Raw genomic sequence first — 24,748 nt, 5'->3', positions numbered from 1 at the left:
CTTCATAAGAACTTTAAAATCCTCTGCAAACTAGTTTTGAAAACTATCCAAGAATGGCTTTAACTAAATCTACTATAAAATGTAACATTTCTTTTCAAAGCTTCCTTCTGTATATTTATAAGGCATTTGTGCTACCTGAAGTACAGAAAAAACAAAAAATCTACAGATTAAAAAAACCTTAATCCTGGAATGTTGCATTTTACAAATCCCAACACATTTCCAAGATGGAATGGTGTAGCCCTCCCCCCTGACCCTCCAAAAAAAAAAAAAAAAAAAGGTAAATGACGTGCAGCTCTACATTTGGCTTTGCTGTCTGTTAAAACTAGAATTATAATTTTTTTTTATTTGCAATATGGGACATCTTTGTTGGTGTGTTGACTAAGGCTGGGAGGTTCCTCAAGTCTCAAACTCTCTCCTGTGCAGATGTTTAAAAAGTCAACAAAATCCAGCCCAAGTAGTTCATTACAGCCATTCTCTTACTGCTGGTGTAGAGAATCAACACACTGGAGGCATTAACCTAAACCCCCTGCTACATGTAAATGTTTGTAAGACTTCTAACAGACAGCCTAGCTGAAGCAAGTTTGTAAAGCACTCTTACCATATACAGTAGGCTACTTTAACATGACTAGATTAGAAAAAGCACCCCACCCACCCAAATGTACACATATTAACACATCATATGAAAACTAACAAACGTGTTGCTTCTCAGTACTTTCACAAAACTTAAAAGCATTGAAATGACTTGATCATATATATATATATATATATATATATATATATATATATATATATATATATATATATATATATATATATACACACATACATATATATATATATATATATACACATACATACACACACATATATGTATATATATATTTTTTACACACACACACAATAATAATAATAAAAAAGAAGATCTCAGATCAAGTCTTTAATACAGTATATACAAAGCAGGGAGTGAATGTTCCAGTTCGTAAAGGCCACTGAATTGGAAGCACAGTAGAGGAGGACGTGGCTCAGGAAACATAGGTAGCTTGAATTCAGCTGGAGAATCTGCCACTCGGACCAGGTGACTGCTGCTGCTGTCGCAATTCCATCATGAATTCCCATCTCCAGACACCCTGTGGGAGGCAGGGGTCTGTGACATGTCTCTTCCTATGATTTCATTGACTGAAGGAAGAAAAAAAAAAAAAAGGAAATAAGAATTATTGATATTGTTACAGTAGAACCCCCTTTATATAAAACTACAATACTCAAACATAATTGAAACATTATCCCCCCTTCCCTCTCAAGTTATAATTACCAACATCTTGTGGCTGGACTGAACAGAGAAAAAAATGTACCAATAGCTTACTTTGCAAATCCCCTTTGCCCAACACTTTAATAAAAAATATCTCTGGGTGAGTTTGGATAAATTATTACAGTATTAATTGTGATGCGAACATGCCGCCACCCTGTTGTAAAACTAAACGTTTCTCTGTACAATAGCAGGGCAGTCTATCTAACATTTATTCTTAATCACTGCAGGGGTCCTACTGGTGCATGTGGTGGCTTAAGTGGATGTCTTCCTTATGCTTAGAGCCCAATTAAGCTTGTGCTGAGTAATGACCAGGTTTGATTGGCTAGACATGCCATGCACCAGAACAGTTTGAAAAGGCTTTCGTACCGTGTTTGTTGTTACATGGACAATAAAAAGAAACTCATGGGACGGTTACAGTAAATTAAAGTAATTCTCGGAGACAGGCTTCTGGTTCGTGCAGTTGAAAAATACAAAACTCCTGTTTGCACTCACAGGGAATACAGCACGATGATGTCCCAAACAGCACTTTGCCCAGTTTTAACAAAATGTACTATAAAACACTTTACCTGGTTCTAAACCTCTGTGAAGTTATAGGAAATGCTGATGCTGAGTGTTAAGGACAAGGGTGTGAGTTCCTAGAATCAGAATTAAGTGTGGGCGGTGCAAGCAAGCAGTGACATCAGTCTCAGTGTTCTGTGGTCTACCAAGGTCAACTGTGGTCCATGACGGGTACAAGCGAGAAGACATCACCAAACCAAGGCAAAGAACTGACACCTTCTTGTGAGGTTACTTTTTTCTTCTTTATATTTGTTTAATGAAACCAGGTCAAAAGTTAAAGGACAACTTGTAAACCAGATAATACAGCTGTTTGTGAATCCATTTATTTTACATATTGCCAGTAGGAATAATATTATGTGTGTGTGTATATATAAATAAAACGATAACTTACTGTATTATGGCAAAACAAAATACAGGTACCAAAGATTTGCAATACCAAAATATGCTTCAAAAATACAAAGAGGCCAATAAAAAAGTGTCACATTGGTGCTTACAAATGGACTATTCTAACCTAATATTAAAACATAATTCTCAATTGTAAAACAAGCAAACAAAAAAGCACTACAGTTCAGTTATGTTTAGTTCCAGCAGAGGGCTCTGTTGGTTTTGGCTTCATAAGGTTTGTTATTACATTCTGAACACTGACATTCTTGATGGATTGAAGTCCAAGTGTTGAAGCTGCAGCTAACAACTTACTTAAGATATTGAGAATAATAAGGTATGCCCTTTTATTATAAATTATTATACTACATTGAACTGAAATATGTATCCTTACAGAAAACAGCTGGCTTACTATGTAGGCTAGCTCTGAAAAACAAGCGGAAAAGCTTTGTACAGTTTTAAACACAAACACCTCAATAGCCAAAAGGTAATGGTTACTAATGCAGCACCATTTTGTTTATTTTTTTTTTTACTGCAAATGTATTATTTTTTTTTTTTCACAGCAGGTTACAATTCATACATAATAGTTTACAGACAGAATCCTTATCAACCCACAATAAAGAGACAAGACTATAACCATGTTAAATGTCTGTGTACATGGATTTTAAATCCTACAGACCGCCACCACCTGACACTGAAACTCCTATTCTTATTACTTTTTGGGACGAAATTTACTTTTATCTGGGGGGTTTTAGGAAAACATAAATACATGCAATAAACAAATTGCATTTGGAGATTTTATTTGTTGTTGTTTAAATTGATATTGTTTTAATTGAATTAAAAGAAAAAAATGCTCCAGATTAATTTGGTTTAATACGTCTTTTTTTTTTTCCCCAGCTAAAAAAATTGGGCCCTTGGTTGGAATACTGGTCGTGTATCTGAGAAACCGGTTCATATATATTTAAACACACACAGTTTTAGCCAAAACTAAAAATCAAAAGGAAACACTCCCAGTTAATGGCACATGATCATGGATCGCGGTTGATTTTAAAGTGCATGAAATAAATCACACACACAGGCTCTGTCAACAGTGGACTGTAACTTAGAATTCATCAGTGATGCCATTAGTCATCACAGTGCGGAATGGTATTTGAAAAATAAACCCTGCCCCGCCCTTGGAACGCAGATCAGGAGCATGCTTATGAATGTGCTAGTTGTTTTTTACATTAGCTCTTTTTAAACCTGGCTCTGATATAGTTACAAATCATACTGTAATCCATACCCCTGCCAGTCCCCTTTAAAAGGAAATTAGTCAAACAGGATAGAAGTGTTGTTATCCTTTCAATGCATATCTAATTTTCAAATTGCAATTAAATCATACTTTTGGTAACAAATAGGGCTACAAAAAGAATACTGCTAGCCTTGAAATCAAAAGAGAAGTGCACATGCTACCACATTAGAGCCTATTAACAGCTCTTTATAAAACTACAAATTGGATTATTTTACATTCAGATTGGAAACCAATTACCTGCAGGTGATAGACAATCACTGGACGGGCAAATAAAACACCTGCACCCGAGAAAACTCATTGTGTTGGCACTGAATTGCTTAAATTAATGGTACTTTTTATTATTATTTACTTTTAATCTCTAGCAGCACCTGTCTGTTATTCAGTCTGCAATACAGTCTCACTAGAGATACAGTATGTACTAGTACAGTACAAATAAGAAATGACCCATGATTTATTAGTTGTGGAATAAGTGAATATAAACTGCAACAGGCCAGTGGAAAGTCCTTGAATATGATGCTGGCATTATCTCTGGGACCTTGTTTATGGCCCACAACAACTAGAATTGCTATACCATTATAAAGAAATACAGGTACTGTATGCATGTTCTTAACTGTACCTTGGTATGCATATTCCATAGTGCATTGTTTTTAATTATTAATAACCACCCCCAGCCTTCACAGCTTTAGTAAAACTTAAACTAGATATACTATATGGAGGATTGGCTAAAGTGTGTGCCAGTAGATTACTGCATGGTAGCGATGAATAATTAATTTGCATGAATATGATTAGTTTATTTTGTAATACACAGCATCCTAAATAAATGGTATGCAAGGAATGATCTTTGTTCAGAGAATTAAAGACATTTGCATAATAAAATCCTCTTTAATGAGTTAGCGGGGATTTTAGGTTTTTAGTAAAATGTTTAAAAAGGCATGATTAACATATTTGTGTGTGTATCCAGTTTTGACTGGTTTTTACAATTTTAATATCGGGGGGGCAATATGCTAGATGCAATGGAAAAAAGATTTTACAGCTTTTACTCAAAACCTGCCTGTGTTTATTGACATTTAATCAATTACAGCAAATTAATGTACCTCATTTGCTATGAAAAAACAAAACAAGCGTCAGCTTTGTATGTGTGTGTCTGTTTTTTCAATAGGAGGGAAATTATGTAATCTGAATGCCACAATGGCCTGATTTGAACAAAATAAACATTAGGATACTGGATAATACCATTTCGACAACTATTTTTATTTATTCTTTTATTCTTTTAATTAAAACCATGACATTAGAAAATAATGAAAAACTCAAAAGGCTTTGTTAAAAATTAAATGGCTCTGAAAAATGCCTATAACTAAAACAAATAAAATTGGCTATTAAAAAGGGCTAATAAGGTGTTTATTGAAACCTGAAAAAGCTTCTAGTGAGCTTTCCGGTTCCAAAGAAAAGAATACTCCGATCGAGTTCACAGAGCTTAATCATATTCTAATGCATGTTATTGCCTTTGCTGTTTATTTTTTTCCTACAGCCAAGTGCAACATCAACATAACTACAAATATCACTCCTACACTCTGCCACAGCCACAAGCTTGTCAAACCTCCAAAGCAAGCTTATTTCCAAAATAATGCTTAAAAATACAAACAAAATCCTTAAAAATCAAGCCAACAATGTTAAAAAGGTTAACAAAACAGATATGGATTAAATTGTGACTAGATGGTTTGAATAATAAGGCAAAACAATACAGTGAGCCCTTGTTCTTTCATGATTTAATTATTTACAAATTCTGTTAATTCATGTTAGACCATGTTAACAGTAAATTGTACTTTTACTTTAAATGTGTAAGGACCGTTCACTAATTCACCACCCTCAATATTTTATGATTTTTATGCAAGTAATATAGAGAAATAAACAAGGGAGTAATGTATTTTGAACACCTAAAGAAGCATTTTCTTAAATAGGAAATCCTAAATGACAGTACGGGGATAACCCAGGCCTAAAACAAATGCAGTTTTTGATAACGGCTTTGTTTCGTGCAAGAATAAAACCTGAAAACAGAAACGCAGAACCCTGTTTGAAATTAGGCAGCTGTATCAATTGTTCTGCACTCTTTTGCACAAAACCTGAAATCATAGTATTTGCATATAGCCGTGGCCCTTTTAACAGATCACACCATTTTTTTCAAACACTTTATCAAGTCATTCTATGATATGAAATTATGACGCGACAGTTCACACACACCAAAAAAAAGAAAGAAAAAAAAAAACTTCTGCTTAACAGCACCAAAGCTTATTTGTCATTTTTCACATTTGTAAAGGGGAAAATCATTTTTTGGACTTCGGGGGAAAACAAAAATTCTGATTAATCAACAGTTACCGTCAAGGGCTTAATCATCTTTAAAAAGACTGCATGACCAATACAATGAAATAATTGCTTGAGAAAAATACATAAGCCTGATCTCGATAAGTTTATGCACGGTTAGAAACTAACATTCGTCCGAGGCGAATTAAAACTAATGAGGACTAGTTGATGTCTGTGTCTCAGTAGTCCTGTGGGCGCCTAAAGAAAGTGTACAGATATACTCCCACGTTCACAAGTTGTTTAAAAAATGCAGGAAAAGCCTATTTTCTAACAGGGTGTAGCAGTGGTGAACAAACATTCATAATGCTTACAAAACAGTCACTCAGAACTGAAACCTCCCTTCATCTCCTCTTGTCATGCTGAATTTTGCATTCTGTGAAGGCGTCAGTGTTTCATTCCTTTTTGCCTGTGCGATTACTTACACTATTCATTTATTCATCGTCGTAGATTAACTGTGAACTTTCAGTATAAACAAAATGTACTTTTTAGACAAAAACAGTATAAAAGCACCCATTTCCTCACATTTCGTTTCATTTTTCAAGTATGTATTTCTTTTTTGAAAAAGCCCAATTGCTTGAACACAACAACTTATTTGGTAGGTTGATCTTTAAATCAGTGTAAAATATTAAAGTGTTTAAAACTATATAGATTTAACGGATGATTATTTAACTATGTCTTATTATCAATGTATTCGTATTACACGACTAAGTGTAAAATAGTATAAGAATAACAATTTCATATGGTCCATAATGTGAGGAAATGGCTATTCACTTGAGCTATTTTGACGTTTTTATACTGTTTTGATGTCTAAAAAGTAGATGTAGTTTATAATAACGAAGATAGTTCCATTACTAAGATATTACGAAGATAGTTCCATTACTGAGGCAGTGATATGCTACATGAAATATGCCGTCAACGGTTTTGTCCACACACTACTGAGGTTCGGAATGCAGGGAAGGCAAATGCAGAAACCCAATCAATGTATCTGGGAATGAGCATTAATGTTTATTGTATCTGTTCACTTTTTAGGAAAATAAAATTGAAGCCTAACATTTTATTATTATTATTAATTTCTTAGCAGACACCCTTATCCAGGACAACTTACAATTGTTACAATTATATCACATTATTTTTTACATACAATTACCCATTTATACAATTGGGTTTTTACTGGAGCAATCTAGGTAAAGTACCTTGCTCAAGGATACAGCAGCAGTGTCCCCCACCTGGAACTGAACCCACGACCCTCCGGTCAAGAGGCCAGAGCCCTAACTACTACTCCACACTGCTGCCTTTGTACCAGCATGGTGCTGTCACCACATTATAGCAAATAAAAGCAGCAGCATACATACTGCCAAAGATCTTTCTTAGGCTGTCCAGGAATTGAGATTCTGATGCAAAGGAGCTTTGTGTTTGCGATTAGTTCATGCTACTATTCAAACAAGCACTATTTACAGAAAGTAATAAAAATGTATAAAAACCAAAAAGTTAGAAACTGTATTGTGTAAGAACTATTTCAGATGGAGCCAGAAATCCAATGTCTTTTTTTTTAAATGCAACAAGGTGTGATTTTATTGAACCGAGCCAATATAGGCAAACTAAAAAGTAATTTTAAAAATTAGAAAGGAGTAATAACAGTGCCAGAGGTGTTTTTTCACATGGCAGTTTCTTTTTTTCCAGCTCATAGTTTTGTTCAGTTAGCTGTATTTGGTTAACGTTCTTTTTTTTACCACTGAAATTTCCCCAAGATGAATTTCAAGTTATGTTGTTAGTCTATCATGCTTATTTAAGTGTTGCGAGAGAAACTGGAGGACAGGCAGGGTTTTCCGAATGGTATTTTTATATTTTTTTCCATTGTTTTGAATGAAAGTTCCTTCATACTGTTCAGTATTTGACAAGAAAACATGCAGATGTGGCACATTTCTATATTCCATTGCTGTTTTTGTTTTCAGACAAAAAAAAAAAAAATCATTGTAAAGAAGGTAAATAAATTTAAAATTAGTGGAGAATAATCTTATACAACTCATGGGACAGAAAGAGAACGAGAAAGTCACTAATATACATACATTATATATACATATATATATATACATACATTATATATATATATATATATATATATATATATATATATATATATATATATATATATATATATATATATATATATATATACACACACACACACACACACACATACTGTATGTTTGCTGCTTAGAAACACTAATGACATTAGATCACTAATTGTGACCATCCTAGCAGTCTCTCCCAGCCTCTGCCTTAATATATCTGTGATGTTCTAATATATCACTTCTTTTATGGTTAGGGATTCCCCCCACCCCACCCCACCCCACCCACAGAACTCAGAGTCATAGCTCAACGTATTTAAGAGCTTTGATTATTTTTATACTGTAATGTATGTGCTTCAGTGGCACAGTACAAATGTCCTTGAAATTGCCCATTACCTTTGGGAAATGTTTGAACACGTCACACAGAAACACCATCACAACCGCCACTGAAATAAATGGCTGGGACCAGTGCTCAGAATCTATTCAATACAACATTTGTCTGCTGAAGTCGAGATTAATCTGAATAAGAGTTAATTAGGAACTAGCAAGAAACTAGCACTGCTGTGTAGAAATGGATGAGTTTATTTATCTTGAGGATCAATATTGCCATTGCTGACATGCTATTTAGTTTATTCACTTCTGTGGGTTTCTGAAGCACAGACACCAATCAGACTTTATCAAAGCGTAGAAATTGCCTTGGATATACTTCACAGTGGATAGCTTTTCAAGTTTAGCGATATGCCTCAAGGGATGTGAAGGGCAGTGAATACCGTATGCTTCCCCTGATAAGAGTTGGATCGCTTGTCATCCCCATGCAGTGCTGCAACAGCTGTGGTTGTGTCGAGAGCCCCAGTAACTGCACCAGATTAGCTAGTGTGGTATATTTAGCCTTGTCTGTGACTGCGCACAACCTGCAAGTGGAACAGTGTCAACTTTCACCATAGCAGCAGGCTGTGCCTATAATTAACCCAGATCGTTCTTATACGCGGTGCAGCAGCTGCGATTCTCGGCTGGAGCACAAACAAAGATAGGCATATTGTAGATATGGGGGCTTTGCTTACACAGAAAGAGTAAACAAAATACAACGAAAGGTGATTAATTATACGCAAGGGCTGCCACAATAAGAATTTTAGGTTACTGCCACAATAAATCATAATTCTTCTGCTGGGATCACTTATGATTAGTTTTGCCATTTAAAAAGGCAGGCAGTTTACTGTACATAAACAAAGATATTGTTTGTCAAGCAATGTTTTAATGGTTTGAATGCATTATTTGCTACACTGAAAATGCACTATTAATTTACATCTTAAAAGATCGAGTAGTGGGGTTCCGAAAAATATTGCCTTACACGTCCCCACGTGTTGCTATAACATACCTGTCATTTCTCCTTTCTTTGTTAACATCCTGACAAATTTTTACACTTAAAACTTTAAAGTCTGTTTCAAAGCTCTTTTCAAAATGTTCGCTGTAGTGCACTGATAGTGTCAGGATTATTGCCCACACTGTCAAACAGGTAACACAGCAATAACGATTCATGATGTGGTACGGAACAGAAAAGCCAGAGCACTGGTTACTGTATTTTTTTTTTTTTTTTTTAATCGCTCTTCCTGCAGAAATTTAGAGGACAGAACTCAAACCCCTGTGCACTAGAGCGGACATTTTGAAGAGAGCTGTGAAAACAGACTTTAAAGTTGTAAGTGTAAAAAGTTGTCAGGATGTTAACAATGAAAAGAAAAATTACAGGTACATTATGAAAACTGCATTTTTCCTAACCATGCTAACTTACTTTGTAAAGACAGGTTCTGAAAGAGAAGAAAAGTAAATGAATCTCAACTTCAAACAGCAAGCTCAGTCTGCCTCAGTGAATCTCTTCTTATTATCATAGCCCAACATACCACTGTTGCATTGGTGAATTATAAAGAACAAAGCCAGCTTTGTACCAAGTGATCTGTCTAGATTAGCCCAGTAGAAAGGTTAATTGACTATACAGCACTCAATCATAAAATATTTACTGTTGACTGCTCACATTATTCTCAGCTCTCTGCCTCAGTTATGAAATACAAACACGTTTTCTTATTTATTTACTTACTGTTTCTTTAGACACCACCCCACCCATGTAGTTTGTAATTATTTAGGTTTTTGATTATTTTATTAATACTTCATGTAATCTGTTCAATCTAATATTGTAGCTGCTGAAACAGGAAAGGACAATGCATTTTGGTGTCTGAAGACCCCAGGGCACAGAAGCTAAGGAGGTCAGGCTTTGTCTGATTTCCTGGTGAACAGGGTGCATTCTCCTGCAAAAGAGTAGTCTGTGGAGATAATCCCATAGATATTGCACAGAGTTCATGTCTGGGCTCTTTGAGAACCAGGGCAGTCAGAGTAGTCTGTTCTGTGCCTAACAAGAAACTCCTTCCTGTTCAATGCAAATTTAGCAAGTCGACCTAATGAGCCGTGTGCATGTAAGGACTTTAGATTTGTATTTTAATCTTCAGCCCTACATAATAAGGATAGAAAATAAGGAAACTAAAGAGGATTAAAGAAAGGTCATTGGAATTTCATACTGCAAAAAACAGTCTGATGAAAAAAAAAAGCAAGCACTTCAAATCTTAACACAGTACTTCCTTAATGCTAAAACAAACACTCAAATTACAACATTACCACTGTAGTACTGTAATAATGTGTATCCAATGCTTCAAACTTTACTGTAGACATCAACTTTACATAAATAGTTTTCATACATACAGTACCCACACCTCAATAAACAGAATTCACGCTTGAGATGTCCTGCAGAGCTACACTGTTAGTTACTATTTATAGCGTCCGATTTAAAAGTATAATCCCATAAATAATCTGCTTGCCAAGTTATGTATACAGAATTATTCAGACACTATAATATTGTAAGTAATCTCTGAGCATTAGATATGCCCACGCAAATGATTTTAAAGCTAAGCTTTACTCTAATTTAATCTGAACATTTCACTGCCTCCACTGCTCACATCTCATTTTAGAGAGCATAGTCTTCAATGCAACTAAAATCACCAGAATTTAAAAAAAAAAAAAAAAAAAGGTGAAAAAAATCCAGAAGTATTATTTAATACACCATTTTTAAATCTAAGTTTGCCAATTCATCACACGATTTGAAGCCACGAAAGTCAATACTTTATAAGTCCCAACTTAAATTTCTGATGATGGGTTGAGACTGCAATGAGAATGGAACATGTTCTAGGTACCATAAATACTTCTCCTGGAATTTGATACCACATAGAATTTCAAATGAAAAAGCCACTTACTCCAGTATGTACTTGCGTGGATGGCTATAACTACTGTAATATATTTACAATGTAATTACACATTACATGTGGGTGACAGGAGATGTTAAAAAAAAAAAAAAAAATCATATACAAATGCAAAATGATGACAAAAAATAAAAAAGTAGGTGTTGCTAAATGCAGCAGCCCTCAAAGCTAATTTCAGTCCGTACAAAAGTTACATTTTTGTTCCGTGTTGTGTTATTTTTCTTTTCCATTTTGCCATTGTGACATACAAGTTGACACACAACACAAGATCCTACTCATTTCACCAGTTATCTCTCAACACTCATCACAGGTTTCAAAAACACTTAAGTTTCAAAATAGTGTACTGTGCTATTTATTAAAACAGCAAAAAACACAAATCAGCAGGGGTTATTTTTTTTGTCTTCCTTGCCAACTAAAAAGGGCTCTGAAGATGCAGTGTGTTTTGTTTTTTTTCTTTGCAAAAGTGAGAGGCACTACTAATGTTCCTAACATGCTAAAAGGGTTGTCCATAATAGAACACTCAATCATAAGATATGTACAAAAACTAAAAGAAACGTCTTTATCAATGTGTTCATATGTAATTAGGGTAGAGTGAGACATTTTGGTAATTATCTGTAACATTACACTAGAACAAAAGCACTGAAACTCTGAAATGCTGAGTTTATGGGGGTTATAGTTATGTATTTGAAAAATGATTCCGAGTACTAACCAGCTCCAATCATTGAAAATGGGACTAGTTTGAAAGCATTTTCAAACCATTCGCACTCGCACACTAAAGGGTATGATGTTTGGCTTCTTTCTTAAAAGTTAGCAGTTACTTCACTCTGATTTCTCCATCTAAAACCAACACAGCAGAACATTTAAGTCGACTTGATTCCTTACCGTCATCAAGCGTGATGTCCTGCAGGCCGATGGACCGGAAGGCAAGTTCTCCATCATCGGATTCCTCCTTTATGTCCAGGTTGGGCCCGGAGAGACCTGCCATTCCAGGACTGTGTGCCTGTGGTGAGGGCTGCCCAGAGTGTGCCAGGTGAACAATGGGGTTGGCGGACGTTGGTGAGGGAGAGGAAGCAGGCCTACAGTTGGGCGACTGGTATGGCAATGGATGCATCTGAGGGGAGGAGGGTCCAGAATGAGGGGAGTGCACCATGGGGTGTGGGGTTGTTGGAGAAGGAGACGAGGCAGACCTCTGGTTTGAAGAGTGGTAGGACATTGGCTGTAGCTGAGGCGATGGCTGCCCCAGCCCCGGGTGGGCTGCTGTTGGGGAAGAGACCTGACCCGCATTCGCGCAATGGTAACCAATTGACTGCAAGTGAGGGGCATGCTGTCCAGAATGAGATGGGTGAGCCAGTGGGTGCCCTGCAGTGGGAGGAGATGTGGACGTGGAGCCTGGGTTCGGAGAGTGGTATGCCACTGGCTGGCACCCAAGACTCAAAGGATGAGACACAGCTGAATCGGGCTGAAAGGGTATTCTTTCGTATCCCTGTGGTGAGATAGAGTTGATTGGAAGACCGGATTGTCCATTGTACATCAAGTTTGCTTGCATAGGCTGGTAGGATGGTCTCATGGGTGGAGCTGGCGATGCCTGGAAAGTCTGGTGCACCATGGGGGGACTGATCATCTGGCAATCTGAGCCTGCACTGATGTTTCTGCCATGAATATGAGGCATATGTTGGACAACAGTGGTGACCATAGGTGCATATGGCGCACGCTGCTGCATTGAAGGGACAAGGCCCCTTGGTGAAGTAGAGTGCATACTTTCATGAGGATGCCCTTGGTCAGGTGACGGCAGCTGTGTCCTGACTGGATGAAGACCCGGTACAATGGCAGGATGAGTCATTGGGATGGAGATAGAAGGAACTGCAGGCAAATCCAACTCCTCTCTGTGCTCCTGTTTAATTAAAACTGAAAAGGAAATAAAACATTTCTAGTTAATGAGGTATTTTGCTTCTCTTCTGCTTCTGTTGAAACACATTAAATTATATAGCCATTTTGGGGGAAAAAAAAAACTTTACTTTATCATACAATATTAAAACGTTTTGTGAATAGGGCCCTTTGTTAGATGTACCTTTATTAGTATGACTCATTTTGCACTTTCTTGATAAGTCTTTTCCTATCAGTTGTATATCTAAGCGAGTTCTTTGTTTCGGTAATACAGATTACATTTCTGTGGGCACCCTCTCTTGATACTTCAAAAACAGGCTCCAAGTAAAGGTCCAAAATGACAGTTACTCAGCTTCAATTAACTTTATGGCACGAACACACCTTCCATAATCTTTGTAACTGACACTATTAATTAAATCCACTCTATTAGCCATTGTTGATCTGTCTGACCTTATTCTTGCTAGGCACACATTCAACAATTAACAAAAGTAGTTGTATTGGCACTGTGACTAACAAAACTGTTTATTTCATCAAAGTTATTGAAGGGAAACATGCAATGAAGGGTGTGTTGTAAACAAATCATGGCACAGCGCACAGAAAAGGATTGTTACTCCTCTCATTCCTTGTCCACACTGGTTTCACCATTCCTGGGGGATGTTGTTTCAGAATAGAAGAGCTGATCAGACTAGAAAATTGGGAGTCAAAGGTTCACACCTGAGGAGATAAGAGCTTGTGTCCTGATCTGAATCCAAGCATGTTTAATGCTGCAGGCACCCAGGCACTGTACTGATGGAACAGGTTTGAACAGATAAAAGTATACAGAAATAACTATCATTATATGTGCACAGCAATTGGGTATTTGTAATAGTCTCCAGGGCATGTACCATTTGGTATTTTGGCTTTACTATCGGGAATTGCTGTTGGATTTATGATTCTGTTTTTCCAGTTGACAGATTTCCTCAAAACCTGTACCACACCTATTGCAAGTCATAGAAGATAACAAATAAATAAATAAATCAAATTTTCATTAACCATAAAATATAGTAAAATACTAAACAGATTCTATCTGGTATGTGTGCTGTGTTAGAACACAAAGTAAAGCAAGCATCAGCTGCATCTACAGGACCTGCCTATTGGTACTCATCAAAAGAAAGTGTCTAAAAAGGTACTTTGGTGTAAATGAATTGCCTGAACTACAAAGCATATGCTGTTTGTCCTTTGTGGCATAAACTGCTTCTGGGGAAAAAACTAATCACCCTTGCAGCCGCCAATACAACAACACTGTTATAAACAGCAGGAAAACTTAGCTGAGTTTTTTCCCCTCTGGCATGTTATTTGTGGGCCATTTACAACAAAAAGATGTGTCACTGACTATAGAAAATGCCTGTTTGCTTTTAGGCGCAACACCATCTAAATTAGATTGGAAGCTTAGTGGCAAATCGGCGATAATTTGTTTTCTATAAAATGACTGAAGATTGACCAATTACGAACAAGTGCAAGACAATTAAACTGAGCAGCTTTATTTATTACAAGCTGTTTGTGTTGCCATACCCTGCCTACGCATTTCGCACCATTCCTGTACATGCTTCGAGTGCCTTTGCCGCCCACATGCTGCCTGTTGTTAATAACAAACACTTTGTCGACGGTTCACAGCTCCTGCCTTTGCCACTCTCTCTTCAACGAAGAGGCCGCGGTTAACAGATAATCAGTGGCTGCTGCTTAAAAGTATGAACAGCCACTTCCTGCAGACACCTGTACTTGTCACTCATTGGCTCACAACATGGCTGTTAAAAGGAAAACAGGAAACAGTTGCATGAAGTGGGTGCACCACGAGACCTGGTGGGCGTTAGGGTTTGGTACAATTTTGCTGCTTTTCTGTAATATTACTTTTAGTAAAAAATGTAGGACATGCTTGCTTTATCACAACTGATAACATATTTTACTGGACTACACCTTTTTTTTACTTTTAAAAAATGTATTCCTTCATGCTTTTTTTAAAATGTTTTTACAATTTGCAGATTGCAACAGTTTTTTTTTTTCTTAATTTTGTAAAGGTCGTTTATTATAAAAGTACATAAGTTTTGAACTAAACACAACCTTCATTTCTTCAAATCTATTCTAATGTTCTAATGAAATATTGCTGAAATAGATTATTATTATTCTTATTATTATTTGGTGTGTTAAAGCAAGCTAATAGTGGTAATAAATCTGAGGAATTGATACTGTTTATTACATTAACTGTGATATATAAGAGCTCATCTGAAGAAGAAACTTTAGGTTTTGAAAGCCAGTGTTTCTAATTTCCAAATATTTCTCAACTCCCAATATATATATATATATGTATTTATATATATATATATATATATATATATATATATATATATATATATATATAATGACCAGTAAACGGGTGCATGTCCCTCAATTCTGAAGCCATTCATTTCAAATTAACTCCAGCAAAATTTAAGATCAGCCCCAAACACTTAAGACTATCAGGATATACACACACATACACTGAATACCTATTTGTATTTAGTTACCTGCCAAGTATGTAAATCTTTGAGATTGGCTTCTTTTCCTCTTGCCGTTACACACATAAAACTGCACCTGGACTGCAGATGTGACTGTCTTACTGTGGTAGGGGGGAACCTCAACGACAATAGTAGACTACAAAAAAAAAAAAAGTTACCAGTCAATTGGACTATACATTTTAACGAAACCGGTTAACAGTGTATCTGATTGTTAACCCATTTTCATAACATCTGCATTTACACTTTATTAGTACAGTTTTAAACTTAAATGACACAGCTGATACTAAACATACAAGTGCATGTCCTCAGGTTTCAAGAATCACATTTAGAATTCGGCACGTCTAATACTTACCCCTTGACTTTTCTCCCGTATTATTTTTGCATCCACTTCCCACTGAGGCCGTCCATCTAAATAAATAAATAAATAAATAAATAAATAAATAGGGCTTGAGGTTTTCTGTTTTTATTTTTGATCACATGATGTCCCTTAAAACTCAGAAAAAGCTGTTAATTACAAAACAATGCCACTTGTTTTTACCTTCATATCTTGACTGAGTCTGATTCTGTTTCACTTAATTTTTATTTCACACAGATGTAACAAATAATGTTAATTGCTCATCGCTGATCCTAATTACATTTCATTCTTGCAGTCGCCTAGTTTATCGTTGTGCTTTTGTTATTTTCACTCGTTTAACAGAGTTGTCCTGCCAGATTTTCTTTTCAGCATAAAATACCCAGTACAGAGTGTACACTGATAGCAAGTCCATCATTTAAAGTCTCTTTGATTTGTAACAAAATTAAAAAATTGTCTTAAACCCAGTCTAAAATGTGTAGTTTTCTCTTTAGGATGCAGAGACAGCTTAACTACTAATTAACATTTAAAGGGAGGTAGATATTTGGAAAATGAAAACTGAAAAGTTCAAGCCCTAGTTATATACATATAGCCTTAAATCATGCATACAGTATTTCCCATCCAAACTTGGATCATTATGTAATCTTAGGATGAAAATGGAAGAGCAGAATTACAAATGACCCAATATAAATTGGCAGTGGTAAATAAGGTTTTTTCAACAATACTTAAATTTACACTGGTACCTGAAAACAATTTTTTAAAGCAAACCCCTTAGCACATTGTTGGCCGTATAGACAACAATGTTCGCCAATATACCAGAATTCCTTTTTTCACCCAATTATAAAAGGTTGAAAAAAACAAGCATTTACATTTGGCTAAAGACAAAAGTGGCACGTTTTTGTAAGATAAGTTTCTCAGCTGCTGTTCTTATTTTAGAATTGTTCTTTAATATACAGCAGTACAGTCGAAATTGCCTTCTCTTCTAGGCATATTTCCAGATTGTATTGACTTCAACCTCATTAAGGAGTCTTTAAATGCTCTAGGCTTTCATCATACTTTGTTCACATAAGACTGTATCGATTATCACAATACCGAGCTAAAAGACGATGAGACAGAAATGTGGTCAGTTGTTTTTATTGTTTTCAGTATTGGCACTGAAATGGAGTTAGAGAAGCTTACAGAGCTCATTGCAAGTCTTAGATAAATGATTTAAACTTTATTTCTAAAAAACCCTTGTAATTAAACAGGGTAGCTTAATAGTCTTTTAGAAAACACTGAATGGTAAATGGCGTGTGCGAGTGTGATTATGAAAGGTTTCCTCCCAAACTGAAGGGGGGGGGGGGGGGGGGACACAAAGAAAACAGCTTAAAAAGAAAAGTATTTTTCCTGATTTTAATTATTATCGTTCCTTGAAACTGTGGATTTATTTCTGATCTCAGCTATGCATTACTGTTTTTTTGGGAGGGTGATGCGTTATATAATTTAGAAAATAGAAATATATATATATAATATATAAATAATCGGCATACACTCCCTTAAGAAAACTTCCTGTAGCTGATAGCCTTACCTTAGGGAAGCAGTGCTGCGTTTGTTTGTCTTTTTGATTGGAACCTTGAGCATGCTTTATTAGTTTACATGGCTAAACTTTTCTTCAAGGTCACACAAGAACTGCCATATCAATCATTTTGATATACTTTTCTTTTGCTCACTCCCCTAGTTTCTCTAGTAACAACAGGAAGCCTATGACTGTGGGTGTAATTTGGAGGAAAACCCTGCTTTCCTAACAGGAAAAAGGAGGGAAGGTAATCTTATCCACATGTACCGGGGGCCACTTTCAATCCACATGCCTCACCTCTGTCTAAATCACTATATTCCTACCTTCCGCCATTTGATGCCTGGTCCCTGACCTAACACGTTCCAGCAAACATACTGGTACAGTAAAAGGCTGTAAACATTGGCTTAATAATGCCAAGTTCATAATTAGGGCATCGCACCTTGGGAGCAATTTCTGATTGTCGTTGCATTTATCTGAAAGAAATCAGACAGTACCTCATAAATTATTTCTGTTTTTTTTTCTAGATAAAAATGAGTTTTAATGGCACTGTTTCCAGACAGTGCCACACAACAAGATTAATTTGTATAATTTGTTTTAGCTAGTGATCTTTCAGCAATGTGTCTGTGATGATAAATAAGTCTAAAAGGTTACAAGCACAATTCCAACTGTTGTACAAAAGAAAACAAAACAATAAAACATGTCCTGTTTAATCTCCTGCACGCTGTTCTGATCAATACAGTTTGCTCACTACCTGTACTGATTGATGCCTTTCAGAGCTCCCAATCCTCGGCAAACTATTCACCTTCCTGACCCAATTGACTGCTATCTAACACCCAACTGCCCCAGGCCTTATATACTGCACAATCCATTACATTACATGCCACATGGTTCAGGTCATGTGCATAACATTGCATCATGTGTGGTCTACTTTTACTCATTTAACAGTGGCCACATCCTCCAAGCATCAATTGTTTTGTGCCAGTTTTGAGGATATGAAACCTGTTCAAACAGCATATTTGCTTAAAACTTAATTTACTTGAAAATGAAAAAAATAATGATCCAGAGAAATACTGTAGGTTTTAAAATTCAAAAAAGTAGTACAGCCCTTTGCATATTTTCAGTTTAAATATTCTGGTATTATATTGTATTCAATGGATTAAACTATTACATCTTAGCTACATTAGTTATACAAGGTGACATATATGTAAAAATAACAAATAGAGAATGGTTTTGTGACATTTTGTTATACAGACTGACACAAATAATATCATCATTAGTAGGAGCATTATATTTATTATATCATTCAACCTCATAATCCATCACAATTCCTTTTGCCTCCAGAAATAGACCTCTCTGTTGACTGAGCTTTCAGGCCTATAAAAACTGGTTCTTTTTTGTTCTGAAAAAGGGGTACTGAAGTAATGGAATCTGCGTCTGAATCTGCTATTCATCAGTCACATCAATCTTGAAGAATTTTCCTACTTTGGAATACAGAGCGCTAGCAGCTGTGAGGTGCCTCTCCAAGTTTCTTAACGTCAAGTTTAAATTGAAATTAAAAAGATTTCCCTTTTCAAGGTTACTTATTAAAACATCAATGAACTTTGTCAGCAATCAATAACTAAGGGCTCTTCCCTGGAGATGGCAGACATTGCACAAACAATCATGACAGGGATGGACTGGTAACAGAATGCCATCTTTGAACTATATCCAATTTGGGCTCGCCTTTACTTGTTTATTATTGTTAGCGAAGTGATGACGTAAATCAAATCCTCAGGACTCCGGGGCATGAGACACTAAGAATTAAATAGTTTTACTTCTCCACAAGCTACCTACATTCCCAAGATGTTGAACTGGGTAGGGAGAAGGGGGAAGACTTGGGGGGGGGGGGGGGGGGGGGGGGGGGGGGACCCCTCCCTAGATAAAAGTAGAAAAAATACAATCTGATACTGCTACAAAAGTTTCAAATGCTTCAGATGTTTAGTTTAGTCCCATGCATACATCATAAATCGTTTTTCCTTACTGAGCACTGACTCTCTGGATCACTATTAAAATCTACGAACAATTCTCCTTGATGTTCATTACCCAATTCATACCTTTTCAGGGAAACCTGAATTACCAACAAGTTGAGCATACCCTTGTCTTATATGAAACAATTTAACTGGATTTTTAAACAACTGTTTGATTGAACACAACAATGATATGGAGTTTATAACACATGCAGATCATTCTCACATTATGTGGCTGTAAACGCTAGTAAGATGAAGAACTGCAAGAATGGCAAGGACAGTTCAATGTATTCAATGCAGATTTTCATAAGCCTGAGTATTGAAGCAAAACCAGACTAAACCAGGTTTGTATAAACCCACTAGCCATGCACCCAGTCCTGTTTATAAAACTACCTACTGACGGTGACATTTTTAACTAAAAATAAAGAGGTTGGTACCAGCCCAATAAATTTGCTAAACTGGTTTTGAAAAACAGCCTCAACCTTTATGGTTGCCAGGATCACCTTGTATGGAAATGAATTACTCATAAATGCCTACAAACCGTATGGTCATTGTAAAATGGTGAGTTACCTGGTCCCTTCTCCAGAAATATTACTTTAGACTCTGGAAAAAAGTTGGAACCAGTTACAATAATTTCTTCTCCTCCATTGACTGAGCAATTGTTCAGGCTGTATTTCTCAATCTGCGGCAGCTCCTGGGCCGATCGTTGTGCTGTGAAAGACAGGGATAGTAAATGTCAATTATATTCAACTAGTATTCCAACATAACTAGAGGTTTATTGAAGAACACACGGAAGTGGAATGCCAGAAACAATATGCTAATAATAATTAGGAACACCATCTTCAAATGAACAACAGATTTTAGACAGCATTCAAGGTCTAGAAAATGAAGCAGGTCTGGTGGAGTACTGTTCAAAGACATGGTAAGGTTAGGTTATTGGATTTTCTCATACAGTAAAAACTGATGGGTATTTAGGTCTGCAAAATATGATCTGGAAATGCTGAAATCAGGCACCATAAAAAAGCCAATAATCTTACCTTAAAAGGTGACTAGTGTTTGTCTTTCACTCCTGCAAGGGCTTTCCCCCCCAAGAAAAATCAATACAGGGCCAGAACTAAAGGGCAGAGGGCCCAGTCAAAGGAAAACGGGGCTGAACAGTATGACAAGGTAGACACAGTGCCAAAGTGTCACCATAGGAAAGATTCAGCTAAGCCAACTTCATCATACTGGGAATGTACAGATGCAAGTCTGTATTTTGGTCAGATGAAAGGGGAAATGGGCTCAAAAGTGTATGGAAAAATAGCTTTTATAGTTGTTTTGAGTTAAAACTTCCCACACTGATGCATAGCTTTGTACGGCCAGCATTCAAGTTCACACAATATTTTATTACAGTCTGTCCCACCCAATATAGTCTTTGCAACAAATCTGTCTCTTAATAGTCTGTAAAATAAAATAAAATAAATCACAACTCATCAATAAACATCCAATAGGCATCTCTGTGTGTGTGTGTATATATATATATATATATATATATATATATATATACACACACTGCCCATATTATTAACCAGTAACTACCTACCTAAATAATATTATTACATATAAACATCATGCTTATTGCTCTCACAGATGTGCTGTCCTGAACAGATCCAAGATTACAAAGCCACAGCTAAAAAAAAAACAATATTATAAATGAGCTTAATGAAACTTTTCTACAGTTTAAGACTGGAACTCAGTACTCACAACATTCTACAGGAATGGATGGAGCCTGAAGAGACAGGACTTTGCCACTGGGTTGTGGGATGTGCACACGGAACACGACTCTCACTCGGGTATTCTTCCTGCCAATGTCGGTCTCACCTTTCCGGAGTTCTATATCCGAGTTCCGAAGCTTTAAAATTCCTGCACAGTCAATGCTGTATAGAGAAAGGTCAAATAATTAAAATATCTGGTATTATAAAAATTAGTTTATACCAGCAACTGTTTAGAGCAGTTTCAGGAATATCACATTTTGTAAATATATCTATTTATGGCTACTTGCACACTGACTGAGAATATTTACGATTGTGGCCAAGTAAATTGCTGCAAATAATGTCTAAAGTACTACGGGGAAAAAAAATAAACAAGCCCTTTACATGTTTGTTCGATAGACAAACATTATACACAAGTTAACTCTAATGTGGTGTTTGATTTGTTGCTTCAATCTCAAGGTCAGCTCATACTTGACTATTATTAACCACTTCAACACCATGATGTATGCACGTACGTCAAATGAAAACCCACTTACAGTACCATGCCGTACGTATGTCAAGTTTCCGATTCTATTCTATGATCGGTTTCTCAGTCTAGCGTTTTAGGTTTCATTCTCTAAGGCAGTGCTAGTACTGTGGAATATGCAATGAAAGTCGCATATATATATATATATATAATACTATATATATATATATAGTATTTTAAATTAGTATTTTTTGTTTTATTATTAGTTTTTTTTGTTTAGTTGTAGTTTATATTGGTTTTAGCGAAATCTAAACATGGCAACGTACGTGGAGAGCGTCAATGGGAGTTAAGTTGGTTCGGGGGATTTCGATACCAGCGACAGTGATGCTGACTTATCACTCAGCGATGATGATGAAGAGGATGTGGAGCCAAGAACAGTACAAACTGTACAAACAAAAGAGCATGCAGCTACTTTACAGGTAAGCCAACTGCAAACGGGAAGCTGTTTGGTTTGAAATGGCAGTGCTGTGACGAAATACTATCAAAACACACAGTACTGGGTACAGGCAATGAAGCAGGCATCTGTGGCAGCCAGATCCATCACAATGCCTGCACAAAGTAGCCCTGTACACGCATTTGTGACTATCCCTCCAACACAAGGGAAGCAGACACCGTAAAAAAGGTGCAGGGTCTGCTACGAAAATTAAAACAAAAGAAAGCACACAAGAAAAATGTGCAGTGGTTGCAAAGGCAACCCCGGGTTCTGTTGTATTGAACATTTCAATAAATGGCACAGAGCAAGTCGATAATGGCACACGTTTTGATGATGTTTGATTTTTATATATTGAACATGGGTATGTAGTACACAGGAGCATAAAGGGTTAATGAAAAACACTATTTATTTATTTGTGTTTTATTCATCATATTTTATAGCAATTTTATAGCAATTACAGGTTTGAAAACATTATTATTATTTTCAAGATCTGGGAAAGGGTTTCACTTTTACATCTGGAGTTGAAGTTTAACAGTAAGTTTGATAAGGGTTACTTTGGTCAACTAGCAACAGAATTGCTTAAGCTTTTTACATGTTAAATTATAGTTCATAATTTACTAGGAAATCCAAGAAGACAACTATATAGGTCATTAACAATTAATAGACCACAACTTTAAAGCAATAAAGAAAGGTTTGTTTGCTAATCACCTCCATTCTTCATTATTTGTAAGGGACATGTCTGTTAAAATAAAGTTGCCATGGAGACTATTACTCCATATTTTTATTTTAATCTATACTCTGCATTACAAGTATTCTTAAAACATGAATTCATGTGCCTCTTTACCTCTGTAGAAGAAAACCCTAAATACTCACAAATGTAAATTTGGGGGAGTTTCCAAGTGTGTTCTAATTTTTCTCGAGACATTGTGCTCGAGCCAAATGAAAAATGACATGTCGGGTTTCCATTGGCTTAGTTAATTTTACTCGAGAAGACCCTCTTTTCACCTGACGTCATGCAAATGAAGGGGAAGAGGAGGTCGATATGCAAATTAGCCATGTGTAGCATTCTTCGTGCTGTTTTCACAGACAGCTCGGGAAAATGTGGATTCCATGCACAGATAACAGGTGCACCAGAGGATCTCGCCTGGAAATCCATGGTTGTCAGGTGACATCTTGTTTGAGTGAAAATTTAAAAGCAGTGTTAAGCTCATGTAATAAAGCTGTGATTTGTAAATGCCTTGTGCCTGGTGGTTTAATAATGTGTTTTACTGCTCTTGCCCAAATTGTTTTTCAAATGTCCATTGGTGGGGTGGCATGTCATTCGTAGTAAATAATAATCCAACTAATTTAATCACACAACTTATTAATTAAAGAAAAAATAAAATTATTAACCTAAGGTATATAATGAAACTGACCAACCCCGCTATTGCAGATCACTATGTCTGAAAACCGGCGGAGACGTAGGATTATAGAGATCTGTGCCAGATGCCTTCCACGTATGCTTCCAAGGCTGTCTAGATTGGGAGCAGTGGACGTTTTCACATGAAATGCGGACTTCCATGTGAAAATGGCTGTGGATTTCCTGTGTTTTACGTCATGCTCACGAGTAAATGAGACTTATCCTATACCTCTCTGTGGCCGTTATTTTCGGCCACAAACCTGATCCTCTCCCAAACGTGCACGTGCACTGCCACTTCACGTGTAAATAACCACACATGGAAACTCCCCCTTTGCCTGCTAAAATAATATTTTTTTTAAACATATTTTAGGCCGTGAATAGAATATGAAAGACTTTGAGACTGCATGTGTATTTCTTCCACGGAATAAAGCTGTGATGTTGAAACAAATGTATGCAAAATTTATAAACCATGCTTGTCTGTAAATGGAAAAATTAGCTTATTCTCTAGACTCCCATGGTCTTATATTCTCATATTTTCCTTTCTGCCTTGCTATGCTGTTGGTTTCAATTAAAAATCTATAAAATTCACAGTGAAAGACATTACAGTCCCAACTACTATAAATTCTTTGGACAAGGGTGCTATTTTTATGCTTGTAAGGCTGTAAGAGTGGCACGCTCAAGGATGAATAATGTAACCCTTAAGAAGTCATGACAAGTACCTGGCTGACATGTTGTTTTCGGGTAGAAGAGGAATTTCGAGAACCTTTGTACAGGCAATGATGATTTCCTGGCTAGCTGTAGCCACAGTTTTCCCAGTGATTCTGTGCACCTGGTAGAAGGCATGTGGTCTTAAGTAGCGATCATCAGCTGTTCCAATGAACATCTGTAGATTGACTGGCTTTTCATTGTAACCGAAAAGCTGAAAGAAAGAAAATAATACATTTATGTATCTAATATATTACTTAAAAGGCAATACTGAGAATTAATACACACACAATTATCTGCTGAAGCGCAAAATAGTTTTTAGCAACTTATATAGAGATTAAAAA

At 36.3% G+C, this 24,748-nt stretch overlaps 1 protein-coding gene across 2 annotated transcripts in view; it reads right to left on the bottom strand.

Moving 5' to 3' along the window:
* Positions 1-922: 922 nt before the first annotated feature.
* LOC117424146 (nuclear factor of activated T-cells, cytoplasmic 3-like) overlaps positions 923-24,748 on the bottom strand; it is a 54,443-nt gene continuing 30,617 nt past the window's right edge. For both annotated transcript variants that reach the window (XM_034040258.3, XM_034040259.3), the window contains exons 4-10: positions 24,419-24,618; positions 21,334-21,506; positions 20,161-20,301; positions 16,030-16,085; positions 15,687-15,813; positions 12,145-13,167; positions 923-1,176 (exon numbers count right to left, since the gene is read on the bottom strand). In XM_034040258.3, the coding sequence (XP_033896149.1) occupies positions 1,103-1,176; positions 12,145-13,167; positions 15,687-15,813; positions 16,030-16,085; positions 20,161-20,301; positions 21,334-21,506; positions 24,419-24,618 (1,794 nt within the window). In that variant the 3' untranslated portion in view covers positions 923-1,102. The remainder of the gene's footprint in view (positions 1,177-12,144; positions 13,168-15,686; positions 15,814-16,029; positions 16,086-20,160; positions 20,302-21,333; positions 21,507-24,418; positions 24,619-24,748) is intronic.

Source organism: Acipenser ruthenus, chromosome 19 (assembly GCF_902713425.1).
Source record: "Acipenser ruthenus chromosome 19, fAciRut3.2 maternal haplotype, whole genome shotgun sequence".
NCBI lineage: Eukaryota > Metazoa > Chordata > Actinopteri > Acipenseriformes > Acipenseridae > Acipenser > Acipenser ruthenus.
The sequence above is the reverse complement of the archived record's forward strand: the minus strand, read 5'-3'. Positions and strand labels throughout refer to the sequence as shown.